The 15,467-nt window shown below is 36.2% G+C and overlaps 1 protein-coding gene across 2 annotated transcripts; it reads right to left on the minus strand.

The window, feature by feature from the left end:
* Nucleotides 1-372: 372 nt before the first annotated feature.
* Nucleotides 373-15,146, minus strand: EIF2S3 (eukaryotic translation initiation factor 2 subunit gamma). 2 transcript variants are annotated; one of them, XM_020989876.2, is made up of 12 exons: nt 14,999-15,146; nt 14,282-14,345; nt 11,768-11,895; nt 11,550-11,671; nt 10,076-10,170; nt 8,655-8,813; nt 7,251-7,385; nt 6,225-6,319; nt 5,675-5,819; nt 4,247-4,416; nt 3,249-3,421; nt 373-900 (listed from the first exon to the last, which is right to left on the minus strand). In XM_020989876.2, the coding sequence occupies exons 1-12, from the start codon at nt 15,065-15,067 to the stop codon at nt 837-839; spliced, it is 1,419 nt and encodes a 472-aa protein (XP_020845535.1). In that variant the 5' UTR covers nt 15,068-15,146; the 3' UTR covers nt 373-836. The 2 variants fall into 2 exon arrangements, with proteins under 2 accessions (XP_020845535.1, XP_078002748.1); XM_078146622.1 differs by lacking the exon at nt 14,282-14,345 and having other exon boundaries at nt 14,999-15,073.
* Nucleotides 15,147-15,467: the final 321 nt, after the last annotated feature.

Raw genomic sequence — 15,467 nt, forward strand, 5'->3', positions numbered from 1 at the left:
GAAAGTTGATTAAGAATACTGGAATTTTTGCTACAAAGAGCTAATATTTTACTTATATCATGGTTCCTTTCAAGGGGAAGTCTCAGCTGAATGTTTCATGGTAATTAGGAGGGGAGATTCTTTATCTGCTGATGAATATCATGACCCACTGAGAGCAAGTGAGAAAAAGCCCTAGAAAGAACTGTATTCTAGTTCACATACAGAATATACTTAAATAGATTCTGCACTAGAAGGGAAGTTTCTGTTAATTGTAACAGACCTCCTATTTATTTAAAAATAAGAATTTTGCTTTAAAGCTAATTTAGTTTCAAAATATCTATTCCATATACAGTGTGAGAAGAAAAACAACAAAAATCATGGGGCAAAGTAGAATCTGGTCTTCAAAAAAAGTTTTATTTCTTTAAGTATTTTACTGTTGAAACAATTTTTGAGGCCTGGGGCTATTCAAAGGAACAATGAAAAAATAAGAAAAATTTTATTTCAAACAGGTTTTGTTAAATGTACTACAGTGAAGATCTCTTGACTGTTGTAAACATATCTTTAATTTCAAACCTGCACTGATGTATAAATTAGACATGTGGTATGAGAATGATTAATTTCTGCTAAAATGTGGAACAAATCCACCATTATGCCAATTTTTACATTTACTGCAGACACTGAGTAGTATTTTAATGCCAGAGGTTAAATTTTCATCACAAGAAATGAGAAAACTATCCAGCGTTCACTAAATGTAGCGAGTTGTGAAATTAATTCCCCATTATTGCTCTGAAAATATACCCCTAGATTTAAGTGGAATCTCTTTCCTCAACCAAAGTTAGGCATTCAGTCATAGTTCTTTAGTCATCATCTACCGTTGGCTTGATTGTCACTCCTCTTCTTATCTGACCCCAGCCAATTAAACTGTAAAATGAAAATATAGCATTAAATAAGTAATGATTAATCCATTTCTATAAAATAATCAATATAAACAGCAGGCTACCCAAGTATCCATGCACATCATAACTCATTTCTATAAATGAACAACCTCTGCCAACAGTATTTGGGCCCAAAGGTAATTTGGTAGTACAAAAATAATTTCCTGAAGACTATTTAACCCTATGTCCACAATGAGTTACTAATGGGTAAAGTGGGGCTAGGTTGTAATAACAGCCATAATTTTTATATAGCCCTTTAAAATTTGCTAAGTGCTTGATATATCAATCAAGCATTTACTATGTACCAGGCACTATGTTAAGCATTGTGATTAAAAAAAAGAAAAACAAAACAAGCAAAAACACAAAAAAACCTAAGTTTATGTCCTCAAGAAGCTTACATATTAATGAGACAAGCAGTAGTTATTTTTATAGGTACGCACAAGATACAAAGTAGACAGAAGACAGTCTTAGAGAGACTTAGTTCCCCATCTGTCAAATGAGCTAGAGAAAGAAATGGCCAACCTCTCCAGTACCTTTGCCAAGAAAACTCCAAATGGAACCACAAAGAGCTGGACACAACTGAAAAACGACTAAACACACATACAGATTGGGGACCTTGAACTACCTACAAGACACCTTGCTACTTCAGGTTTTGATGTTGAAAACCTAGCTTATCTTTCCCCCAAAATCTACTTTTCCTGATTTTATTATTTCCGTAAGGATATAGTTACATAGCTTCCCACATTTAAAAATGTATTGTTTGACTTGTTCCTATTGCCCCAGATTACCAAGTCTTATTATTTCTGTCTGAAATATTGCTAGCATTCATCTCCAGCTTTCTATTTCTACTGCCACCACTGGGCACATTTATTACTACCTACACTAAACAATGAATTAAGTCTTCTGAGAGGTTTTCCTGCCTCCAAATCATTCTTAAAACTGCTCCCAGATTTATCTTTCTTATGCATTGATCTGTTTAGCATTCCCAGGCTAAAAACCTCCAGTGTTTCTTACTGCATAAGGCAAGTTCAAACTCCTGTTTGGCATTCAAAGCTATTTGTGATCCAGTGCTGCCCTATCTTTCTAGTCTTACTTCCTACTACACTGTTCCATGTGCTCTATACTCTGGTCAAAATGGGACCACAGTCACTGCCCCCATACATTCCTCCAATATAAAACAAGGGGGCCTTTTTTTAGGTCTCTTCTGGTTCTAAATCTCTTGCTTTTTATGTTTTCACTCAGGCTGTTCCTATACCTGAAACGCAACTCCAAGGCCAATCATTTCCTTTCACAGAATTTCAGTTCATCCTTTAAAGCAAAATGTTACCTCCTTCTGGAAACTTTCTTTGATCCTAACTAAACTCTCCTCAAATCTTCATGTGTTCCTGAAAAAAATCACTTAATCTCTCTTTGCCTCAGTTAATTTCATCTGTTGAACAAATGGGTTGGCCTCAAAGGTCCCTTCTGACCCTAAATCTAAAATCTTACTGATCTCTTTTCATTTTTTATTTGTTTATATGCAATATCTTCCCAATAGATTATAAAGTATCATGAGGGCAAGGACAGTGTTAGCTAAGTTTTGTATCTCACCCAGAACCTAAAAGTTCTATACACACAAAAGATGCTTATTATTGAACTGAATTAGGCGTTAAGAAGGATAGTCACTCCATATAAGATAGCCTGACAAAATGAGACACAATTCAGGGGAATGTAGAAGACTGGCAATGATGACCTAGGCCAGAGTGGGGACAAGGCTTGGAAACGGACTACCAAAAGTAAGTAGAAATAAAGATGACTCTAAGGGTAAGGGAGAGGGCAAAAGGAATTAAGGGTAGGACCACCTCCCACTCCCCCAGGGTCATTGAGACTTCTCTCTCTTTTTTTTCAATGGGGAGAAAAGAACAGAAGGAAGGCCAGACAAGCAGGATAGCTCTGAAATTACAGGTTGGTCTTACATGCTTAAAAATGAAAAAACAAACAAGAGACCTGTAAGTTTCATATACAATCCTTTTTTTCTAATCTACTATATAAATGCAGATACCCATTCTATTCGATGTTTGTTAAATTCAGAATAAAAATGAAACCAGAAATTTAAATTAAAATTAAAAAAAAAGATGACTTCAGATCTTGAAGATGCATGGCCAAAAAGTTAGGAAACTAGTTTGGGAAAGATCTGGCTTTGGATATGAGTTTAAGGTAATGATACTATACCAATAGGTGGTAGGACACAAAAGTTAAAGTCTATTCAAATGTAGAAATGACAGAAGTGGTAGGGAAAGAAAGGACAAGCACCACCAAAAATTACCCCATGCACCTATCCTCAGAGGGACTTACCGCCAATGTTTCTCAACTCTTCGACTAAGAGCAATTTTTTCTCCTATTTCTGTGCACACAGGATTAGTAAGAACAATCTTGCCTAAATCAGCCTTTACTGCACTGACTCTTCCTCCAGTAGACAAGGAGCCTATATTCACCATGAGCACTTCATTCTTGGACAATTTTTGCACCTAGAGTAAGGAGAGAATCAAAGAGGGGCAGGGAACTAAGAAAATGCCTCTTGAAGTACATTAGCAGTTATTATTACAGACCAAATCCAGTTACTATGAATTTTGGGGAATCACCTAATTGTTTTATTGTCCTGGAGCTTTCAAAGTTATTGCTTCAAATAAATCATATAAATTGCTCGAAATCAAGCTGTGGAAAGTTTTGTGGCATATTTTTCATTATATTGTGATCTAGTCTGTAGACATTCAAAACTACCAAATGAGTTGGCCAGTGTGACCCGACTCTTCCATTAAAAGATAAAATTCAGTCTTATGACAAAATTTCTTCAAAACTAGAACAGGTTTCATGGCAGGTAAAGAGCAACAAGTCTGGCACCTGAAGAAGACACCTAATAAAATACTGTTAAACAATTTGTTTTATTAATGATCTCTGGTTTTATAACTTACTAAAAGAATGCCAAAATATCTAACAAAAACGATGATTTAAAAGTGCAATGCTCTTTAACATTGCCTCCAGATTTAGGTTTCCCACAAATTCATTTTTCTGCACTAATATAGGCAAACAGAACTGTTTATAGATATACATAATTTAAGTACAATGCGTAGGTGGTAGAGGAAGACACCTGTAAGCTGTATGGTTAGTTTTGCCTCTAAAAATATAAACATATGCTTCAAATTTTTGCTTCTTTTCCTGATTCTTGTCACTTATTCGGCTAACAGCACTAAAATGGCTTCTCTAGTAAAGTTTCACAAAAAACTCATATATGTTTTGCATATATAGATATATAGATACACACACATGCATATAAATAGTTGTGCAATACTTACCTTTGCTGCTTTTTTGTCCCCTTCAGTACGCACACCTAAAAGTCGTCTAAGCAGGAAATAGGAAATTTCCAACTCTGTGAAGATTTCAGGCAGTGCTCCAACTGCACCAAGAACCTGTCCCACCATTCTGTCAGCTCGGCACAAAGTTGGATCAATTTTTGTTCCAACACCTAAGGTAAAAAGAATTATTTTTAATGCTTACATCTTAAGTTTTAAAATAACTGTAAAATATTATACATTGTAACAAATTGTAAAATTCAATGTATCACAACCTGCATTTCTATAATGGCTTTCTTCAAAAAGGTTAAGCGCTTTTAGACAGTGGCACATATCCTAATTCTACAGATAAAAAAAGTTAAAATAATTTGCAAAAATTTTACAAATTAAATCAAAAGAAGAGTTGGGAACAAGATCCAAATTTGACTAGTTTTAAGCAGGAAAAAAATTCACAACAGTAAAATCAATTACTTGGAAATTCACTACAGTCTGATAAGCATTAATTAGCAAAGTTTGATATCAGTCACAATTGTCCTATACCTTCAGGAGAGACCTCATTCCTGTTCATTAAAAAAAAGGCAACAAAAAAAGTTTGCAATGTGCTGTTGGATATATCCAACTTGATGCAGCTGGAGAAAAGTAGTCATCTAAGCATTATCTGTGATTACAAGGAAAACAGAGGTGAGATCTATAGCTAAAAATCCCACATTAGCCAAAAGAGCCCCTTTGTCCCTCACTAAATTAAAGAACTACCACCAAAAATAACTTAAAAACAAAATAACCCCAAACAATGTTTGCAATGACTATATTTGTTTAGGTTCAATTTGATGGGTCCTGTTGCCCCTGTAAAAAAAGAAGAGTTGCACTTATTGACCTTTAAGGACTCATCCAGGTCTAAATTAGGCTATCACTACTTTTGCATTCTTCCACCAGCATCAGTGGTACCATAGCAGTCAAATGGTAAAAGCCCAGATGAACCAGAAATGCTATTAACAATCCTTGAACAAATCACACAACATCATACCTTCTCTTCTACCAATCCTCAATCTCCCCTACTAGTCCAAATACAATATGACATGAACTAGGTGGCACATTTAGGCACTTGGTATATATAATCTACATATGCTGATTTTAAAAAAAGGAAAAATGAATGTAGTTAAATGCCATACCACACAGCTAAATCTACTGTTCCAAATACAAAATTTACTATCCAGAGATTAATAGGAAAATGTATACTAGGAATTTTTTCAAATTAAAAAAAAAGATCAAGTTAATTAACTTTTTATAACCGCTTAAGAGCCAAAAAGTTCTATAATTTGAACAATCAAGATTTTACAATTTAAAGGTTCCTTCTTCCAACAAAAGACATTCTATTTCTGCTTTATTTTACAAGAAATCCAATAATTTCCAAATAGAAAATAAAATCCTTACCAATAAGGCCTCCAGGGGCAGCATACTGAAGATCATTATGTTCTGCAAAAAGTGACACGATTTTGGAAAAGATTGGCTTACACATGAGTTTCCCTTCACTATCTTTAGAGACAATGCCAGGCCTGACCTCCAACTCCTGACCCACCTAGAAATAAGTAAATAAGTTCATGAGGAGCACGTAGCAGCATCAAGACCTTCACTATTTCAAAGAGTTTGCTATACCTTAGGATTTTTAAAAAATTGATAAGAGTTGGAAATAAAAATTATTTTCAAAATCACAATCAATAACAAAGTATTAATGAAGCACCAGACACTGGCTTAGATATTGTGGGATCACAAAAGCATAATATATAGTCCCTATCCAAACTGAGCTTACAACTTAGACCAAGAAGACAAAGTAATTAGTAAATAAAGAACACATATGTAACAGTTTATGATATTAAGATACCAAGTTCATTTTTCATGTAACTTTTTCCTCTCTTTCTTTTGGTCAGATCAGAGGAAAAGAGTAGGATTGTTTTAATGAATTGGATTTTTTCTTAAATATTACCTTTAACACTCCTTTGAGAATACTACCACCGGCCACACCACCCTTAAGGTCATCAACTTCACAACCTGGCTTGTTGACGTCAAAAGACCGAATAACTAAAAAAGGACATAAAAGTCACTAAGAACCAATTTTGCTATTTCAAGATTTTCCACAAATATTAGATTAACTTTTTCAAAACTATAGAGACCTGACATTTTGTTACATACCATTAGATATGTTTCATAGTTGTTAAATAAAGAATCAAAGAAAAACAGGTGTTGTGGATTTCAGATTACATATTGGGAATAAAAAATTTAAAACCATGGGGAAAGTGACATGAAAGCCTTTCCTTTTTTTTTTAAACGCTTTTCCTTTCTTAATGGTTTGTTTAGAGGTTCTAAAACACTACTCCTCTGTTAGACACACTCCTATAATATTGTCCAGACTTTTTCAGACATTTCAGTCATATAGCAATGCTTGACAACAAATTCTAAATGCTTCCTGTATCCTTTTTTAAGCCATTCCATCCTGCTTTCAGGAATTCAACTCTAGCAGTCTTGAAATTGGATTTTATAACTCCTTTCTTTTATTAAAAGTTTAAATTGCCTCGTATATACTAATTTATTTATCTTCACAAGATCCACTCAAAACAGTTATATTTCTATGTTTATCTATAAGAGTTATCACCACTGAAATTCTGTTTGGATGCCTGATCACAGTGTGGTGACCATCTGTTTCCAAAGGTAAATAATTAGTAAAGGATAATTAGTCTAACTCAAATGGAAATACTTCAAAAGTATGATCCTGAAGATTGAGATTATATTTCTGGCATTTGAGGATTAGTCTCAATAAATCTGGCCTCATTAGAGAATTGGCTCAAGTGATTAATTTAATGGGACCAGAGCAACTAACATATAGAGAGCGCTGTAATTTTATTAGTGGAGCATATTCACATAGACAGCATAGATCCCTGGAATTGAAGTATGGTGAGATAAAGGTAGAAAAGAGGTATCAAATGAAATACACAGTATCAATTTATAAACTCACCGATAAGTCTGGGTTCTGAAGTAAAGTCTCGTGGGGGTACTGGAATTTTCTTTACTATGTATTCACAAACAACTTCAATATTATACTTCAGCTGAGCAGAAATTGGAATAATAGGAGCTCCCTCTGCAACTGTACCTGTTCAACCAAAAATTGAGAGCTTCAGAATTTAGTTTTATAGAAACCACACTATAAGATACTTGTTTCACATGATATCTAAGAGTACTAAAAAGATAATTCAACAGGCTTATGCAAATTTTGGCTGAACATGGTAATTTTGCTTAGAAAAGTTAAAAATTTCTTCCACAGGAAATTACAAAAATATTTAATATTTTCTACAAAATAGATAAAATGCCTACCAGGGAAGCTATGCCATGACTGGTTGAGTCCTAATCCATGTAATTAATTCTGCAATAAATGTTACAAAAAAATTATAGACTCTTAACAAATCAAAAGATTGCCTCCATGTAAGTGTTTGATCTGTAATATGTGTTTGTCAAACAAGTCTTTCAGGAACTATGCCTGGATGAAAGAAGGTAATTTTATAGAAATGACACATTAGATTTCTCATGAACCAACTGGGCTTATAGGAAGTAACTCATTCTAGCTTTCTCTGAAGGTAAACAAACTATGGGAAAACTAAAATGCTTAAGATCAGCTGTATTAAAAGTTTTTCCCCATCTATAAACTGAGAAGAATTAAATCAAGAATAGAATCACAGGACCACAGATTTGAATTTAGAAGGGAGTTTAGAAAACCCTAATTTTAAAGGTGAGTAAACTTAAGTTTTGGGCAGGTAGGCAGCACAGTGGATAGAGCACAGGGCTTGGAATCCGGATGACTCATCTTCCTGGTCTCAGACACTTACTAGCTGTGTGACCCTGGGCAAGTCACTTAACCCCGTTTGCCTCAGTTTCGTCATCTATAAAATAAGCTGGAGAAGGAAATGGCAAATCACTCCAGTACCTTTGCAAAGAAAACCTCAAATGGGGTCATAAAGAGTTGGACATAACTAAAAAACGCCTGAAAACAAACTGAAGCCCAGGGATCTTAGGTGACTTGCAGAAAGTCACACAAGTCTAAGATTCAAGCCCATGATGTCTTCAAACTCCAAATTCAGTTTTTTCCACTGTACTGTGCTCTCTGCCACATTAGTCTGACCCTCCTTCCATGAGCATTGGATACTTAGTACTTTAGCACAGCAAATTAAAAAAATATACTTGATGTCACTGCTTAAGTCAGATGACAAAAAGGTTAGATACAAAAACGAGGGTTGGGACTTATGACTTTGTTCAGGTTTAGCTACCTTTATAAAAAAATTTAATTTTCTGTAGCATATACATGCATATTAATGAAAACTTTTAGTATACAGTATTTGATACTGGCTTACTAATTATAGCTACTTACCTTGTACAAATGCAAGGATCTGTTCATATTGTTCCTTAGCCTGACTTTCTTTCACCAAATCAATCTTATTCTGTAGAATCAGAATGTGTTTCAATTTCATGATTTCTATGGCAGCTAGGTGCTCAGAAGTCTGAGGCTGAGGACAAGACTCATTACCAGCTACATAAAGAAGGAGAATAAAAAGATTGTTAGTAATATACATAGTGGTAAGCATTTATACTATACAAACTCAAGACTCAATTTAAAGATTATTAAGTCCATAGTCATTTTTCTATTTTGCTGTCAGTGAGATAAAACAAAACAAAGCCCACTTCACTCAAAATATCCCAGGTACTCCTCATAGATTATTCTAGATAAAGTATTTGAGTACTCCTCTGATCTTTCCCAGAAAGCCTTAAATATTTTCATTCCTTTTACATACAAATGACACCCCCACATTTATTTAACATTTTGTGCTGAAGTATGCCAAAAGGCAAAAATCATTTGAGAAATCACTTAATTGCTTGAGCAGAGTCATGTTTTTTCCTTTTGAGTAAAAATTCTCTAAACTCTACAATTGTCATTGCTAAGTGAAGGTGATATTTCTCATCTGTCATGCAGTTTATCTCCTCCTTACCACTCCAATCATTCTGGGTTGTGATAATCAGCTGCCTTAAACTATCTACAATCTTTGCTCGGTTTCTTCTATGACCGAAAGTCACAGAATTTCTCTGTGGACAGGTGATAGTGCATACATAGATACTCCAACAGTGGCTTCTTTGGCATGATCAAACAAACTCACATTTTTAGCACTACATACAAACAACTTGCAATGAAGGAAAAGCAGTTAGTGTTTATATTAGAAATTCTAATAACTTATATGAGATGTTTCAAAGTAACTTTTTCTAGAAGTACTTCTGTGAACTTAAAGTCAACTTAGATGTTTAAACTAAATTCTTTTCTTAACAAGTTATCCTTCCTGTCCTATTGTTTTAAGGCCACAACTCGGACATCATCTCTTATAGGCCTTTTCTACTCCCTCTCCCCTCTCCCCATTTATTAATATTCTCCTACTTTATACTCCTGCTTTATTCTGTACATACTTATTTGTGTCCATACTGTTTCCCTACAGCAGAATATCATATCCTTGAAGGCAAGAACGAATTTTGTTTTTTTCTTTGTATTCCCAACATCTAGTACAGTGACTGGTACATATTAGAAACTCAATAAATGTTTCCTGAATTCAATTGGTACAGCATATTACACTTCAATAAGAACTGTCACTATCTGTGACAAGAAGAGATGTATAGTTAAATGACCTGATCACTCTCCTTGATATCAAACTTCAGCAAGAAGTTAGAGAAATATCCCTAACAGTCTATATTTATCTTAATATTCTATAATGGAGTTGTCACACATTTAATGTCTTGTGCTCTACTTACCTATTAACAGTAGAGCTGCATCCATGACCGCTGCACCGTTAAGCATGGTAGCCATCAAAATATCGTGCCCAGGACAATCCACAAAAGAGACATGTCTAGTAATTGGGGGAAAAAATGAATATCAAAGACAACTAGTTTAGACTTAGAACATGCAACATGTAATAAGTCACAATTTTACCAAGGTCAAATCACTTGTGAAATAATTTATATTATAACTAAACAGATTTTGAAAGACTCCCAAACACAAACAGAACAAAAGCAAAGAACACTTTCTATAAAGCATGGGACAGATATTATTCTACTGTTAAGCTATGTATCTCTATTTTTAAAAACCCCAAAACATTTTTAATAGAATTATCAAGCATTCGACAGCATTTCAAGCACTAAAAAATTTGTCTTTAAGTGTCGTAAGTAGTCAGTGTTTGAATAATAGTGAATAATCACTCATAATTAGTTTTACAAAACACTTCCTTCACAACAACCTTGGTGAAGAAGGCACTACAAGTATTATTCTGATCTTACAAATGAGGAAGCTGAAGGTTAGGAAGATTAAATAATTTGCTTAAAGTCTCACAACTAGTAACCAGTAGGGTGAAGGCTGGAACTCTGGTTATTACTCTAAGACCAGAGCACTTCTTTCCCAATGTGCCTCTTTAATCCTTTAGATATGACATACTGAAAACAAACAGCATAACAAAACAGGTTTCCTGATCGGTAAAATGATGAGGGCTCATATAAATGATCTGATCTCTAATCTTCTTTTCCAGCTGTGATCTATTCTGCCCCTTAATTTTACAATGTTTCTGCAAGTATAATTCTCTATTAACAATTAAAAACAACCACACTCGGGCTCTCACAAGTAGCTGCTCACAAAACAAATCTCTACAGAACATCTCTTATGCTACTAAATAAGCAAGCATGGTGAACAAGCACCTAGAAAGCTTTTAATGCCTAATATAAAGAAGATGAAACATTGTAAAGTAGGTTATTGCCTAATTTCCTTTTGAGACACTCAAAAATTAAGAAGGCCCAAACCTATTTTTAAGCTCCACCAGTACTTCTTATAAAAAAAAACTGAAAAATATAAAACCTTTCAGAAGACAGAGGCAAGAAAAAACTTGTGAAAAGGGGAGATTAAAAATCCCTTTTTACTTTTTTTGAAGCTAACTTTTATTAACAGCAACTTTACAATTAATGGGGGGAGGGGAGGGAGAAGAGTAGGATAGGGAATCAATAAGACATTAAGCCAGTACTTTTAAAATTATCTCTAACACCCACATACTCTGAACTGCTATTGTCCAGAGCAAGTTTTACAAGTTTCTGTCCTCCCAATATTTTCAGGAACATAGTTTTTTATCTCCATCAATATATGATTTTATGTGGCTGTTATATATCACTGTCAAACATTTCAGCTATTAAAAATGACATAAAAGACAATAAAGCATGAAATGTAAAGAAAAAAAAGATTGATCACCTGACTAATTTGAAATTTCCTTTAGTTCCTGGAATGTCTGTAGGAAATTCATCAGGTGTGCTGCTTCCACAAGATCTGTAACATTCTGGCCGAGAACAACTTGGGTCATCAAGTTTGTAAATCTAAAATTTCAATGAAAAAGGTCTCAAAAGTTAGACATTTACACATCTTGAAAATTTAAGGTAATTTTTTTCTTTGCCCAACATTAATCAACTAACCTTAGCATTAGCATAACCCAACTTAATGGTAATATTTCTTTCCAGCTCATTTTTGAATCGGACAGTGTGAACTCCAGAAATAGCTTTTACTACTGTTGATTTTCCATGTGCTACATGGCCAATTGTACCTACAATCAAAAACAAAATATTAAATAAGAACCAGTTAAATAAAAGTTTTTTTTTTAAATAAACTGTCATTAGAGATTGGTCAAGTCTAAAGTGCTACTATTTGTCCTACTTGCACGACGGTGAGAATTTTATGCCAAAAGTTTTGGCACAATATAGCAGTAAACTGTGGTCCCAATAAATTGATCAACTACTGATAATTATCTGCCTCCTCCCCAGTAAAGAACAATAAGTAAAAGATACACCTTTCATGAGATTTGCCACAAAAATGACTAAGTATATTTAAAATTATAATGTCCTTAAGCACAGCTGGAAATTTTTACAGATCTCTTTGTAAATTAGCATTCATAGTACTTGATGAGTTTAGACAAATTATTTAACATCTCTCAGTTTTAATTTTCCTTATCTGTAAAATGAGGGGACTGGACTAGATGATCTCTAAGATTTATTTCAGCACTGAATCTGACATCATGAACCATATTCCTTTCAAACAATATTAGTGAACACCACTTAATAAGCCCCAACAAAAATGAAAGCTTGTAAATAAACTATACTCTACAAGGTGACTTATAATTTTGATGACATTCCAAAAGAATTACTAGCTGGGCATGTTAGTTTTTACTTCTTTAAAGAATTTATATTGAAGACCTACTAACGTAACTTTTCAACCTAATTAAAAATTGCCATAGGCAATTTTACAAGTGAGAACACTGAATTCCAGAGAGAAGTGAATTGCTTGAAGACACAAAGTTAGTATACAAATCTGAGAACCCAAGTTTCTCAACTTCAAGTTAAGTGTTCTTCACATTATGCAGTCTCTCCTGTTACTCTGGAATAGAAAAGGCTTGTTAGAAGGGAAGGGAAGAAAGGTGGTTCTGTAGACCAAAAATATAATGCTCAGCTGAAGTCAAACTGCAAACCAAGAAAGATATTGCCAGAGAATCCTTTTTCAGTCTCATAAACAACGAGACATCAAAACTTGAACTTCATCTCTGATAACATGCAGACTATGTATGTATGTATGTATATGAAGGAAACTTTCACTAAATTTGAGTGAAAAAGCTGTATAGTTTAAGAGCACTGTTTTTCTCTGATGCTAAAGTTTATTTATCCCATGTAAAAAGGCTTGTTAACTATGATACTTAGAACAACAGAGAAGACTCTAAGGAACTACAAGACAGCATGCCTATCTTGGTGCAAATTCTTTATTCTTTGCAACTTTTTTTAATAAAAAAGAGATACCATCTGTAACACTGCCTCTCAAGCGGTTGTCATGCAGATGAGACACATGAAGCACCTCACAAACTTTAAATCACCATATAAACATCAACTATTATTATTCTCTACATATACTGATACTGGAAGCATCAAATTTTCACTCAGTAAATATACTATTTAGTAATGAATAATAAGATAACCATCTAATTTAGTAGGTTTCACAGCTTACGTTTATTTATTGCTTATGCTTACCTAATTTCACTTGTTCCCTTTTCCACCTTCATGAACTCCATGGTCCAGCTAAACTGCTCTTCCTGTTGCTCACAAATGACATTCTATCTCCCACCTCTGCCTGGGATGTACTTCTTACTCTGCCTCTTATCCCTAGTTTTCTTTAGCGCTCAGCTCTAGTGATACTTCTTACACTTGGCCTTTTCTGATTCTCCTACCTGCTACTTTATTTCCCTCAAAATTGCCTTTATTTCATGTATACTTATGTGTGTACATGTTGACTTCCTGATGTAAGCTTTTTGAGAGCAGGACAATTTCAGTTTTGTCTTTGTATCTTTGGTACCTAGCACAGTGCCTTGCATGTAGCAGAAACTTAAATGCTTGCTGATTGCCTGATTAATACCGACAATAATACTGTGACGAAGTAGTAAAGCAACTGTTAAACTTTCTTTCTTTAAATTCCCTCTGGAGTCAGCCCAGCACTGATGTAAAACACAACAGGGTATCGTTAACTTTTGTTGGGTTAGCCTTGTCTTTTCAACTACAAGCTCCCTGTGTCCAGAAATTCCTTTCAACATTCACTAACAGTCACAGTGTGTACAAACTCTGTTAGAAGTATCGGAAGGAAGTTTAGACAGGATATTATTCCCGGAGAATTTATAGTATAGTAGGAAGACAGACAATTGCACATACAGTACAATACAAAATAAATATTACAAAGATTTTTTTAAAAGTTATGTTGTTAAATATTTCTTTGCATTCACCACAGGCACAGGATTAGTGCTCTATAATTACCAGTCAAATAAGTGTTCCATTTGACTGATGAGGAAACATCAGCTTAAGAGCACTTCAGTGACTTGTTAGCATACATCTTAGTCAGGGATAGACTCTACATCTCCTGACTCCACTAGTACTCTTTTAGCAATGACTTAATCTTACCTATATTGATTGTGGCTTGTCTGCTGATAACTTCATGTGAAAGCGGAGTCAACTTGGTAACATCCTGTGAGGAAGCACTTTACAATTTAATCAATTTGTAAAATGCCATTTAACAAAAGTGAACTGTCAATCCCCATCCTCTTCCTTCTGACTTCTTTCAACCCCATCTGAAATCTCAGCTTCCGTAGGAAGCTTTTCCTGATCCCCCTCAATTCTAGACCCTGACCTCTGGGTTATTTCCGATCTGTCTCGTCTACACTGTCTGTACACAGCTGTCTGCACGTTGTTCCCAGCCCCGCTCAGACCCCGAGCTCCCCAAGCTAACCCGGCACATTCACAAGCGTTTACCGACTGTCACTTTCCATCGCTCCCAAACGCTCCCGACCCGGCTCAGGACACTCAGCCCCGAACCCAGACCGCAAAGTGCCCAGAGCCCTTCACCGGTTCCCACACGCCCCCGATGCCTCCGCCGGGGGAAGCCGCACTCTCCCGGGAGCGCGCACACGCCCCGAGGCCCCCCAGCCCTCCGGCCCGGCCCGACTCTCCGCCGGCCGGACACCCGGCTCCCGGGCTGCCCCTGTCCGAGCGGGCGCCGCCTCGCCCCCAACTCCGCTGCCCTGCAACCCCAGCCCCGCCCGCCTCCACACGAACACACACTCTCCGGGTCTCCCCCAAATCCAGAACTGCGCGGGCGCTCAGGTGAGGGTGCGGACTCACCAAGGTGGTCAGGTCCTGGCGAGACAGATGGGGCTGCCCCAGAGTCACTCCCGGCTCGTCGCCCGCCATCTTGCTCAAAAAGGAAGTAGGTTGCCCCAGGGGCCGCCTGACTCCGCGCAAGCCCCTTTATATCAAGAGCTGGCAAGTCCTCAAGACTAGACGAAAAGAAAGCCGTCGCCGTTCAAGGTTTCTCTGGCTTCGAATCCAGCACTTGTGGGCTGCTTACCAAGGACAGCATGGTGAATATCAAACTCTGGCTACCCGGGGCCCTCAGAGACACTGGAGCAGGCAAATCCTTGGGCAGCCCTAGCAAAAGCCCCAGAGAGGCGGAAGGTGATGCAACTAGGCGCGTGTGTCTGCAAGGAGCGAAAGCAATTTCCGCTTCCGTCGTAGGTTGCCGGATCCGATTCCCGAGCCGTGCAATCTTAGTAGAGAAGGGCGGGGACGCGACTTAAAGGAAGGCACTGCC

The sequence above is a fragment of the Phascolarctos cinereus genome, unplaced genomic scaffold, assembly GCF_003287225.1.
Source record: "Phascolarctos cinereus isolate Bilbo 61053 unplaced genomic scaffold, phaCin_HiC Scaffold_726;HRSCAF=1367, whole genome shotgun sequence".
Lineage (NCBI taxonomy): Eukaryota > Metazoa > Chordata > Mammalia > Diprotodontia > Phascolarctidae > Phascolarctos > Phascolarctos cinereus.

Bases quoted from the DNA above. Each gene is read 5' to 3' on its own strand.
- EIF2S3 (XM_020989876.2), bottom strand. From the start codon at position 15,067: ATGGCGGGCGACGAGCCGGGAGTGACTCTGGGGCAGCCCCATCTGTCT. The intron at 11,896-14,281 runs GTAAGATTAAGT...TTTTGATTGTAG, and splicing joins ACAAGCCACAATCAATATAG to GTACAATTGGCCATGTAGCA. The intron at 10,171-11,549 runs GTGATCAATCTT...CCCAATTACTAG, and splicing joins GGAAATTTCAAATTAGTCAG to ACATGTCTCTTTTGTGGATT.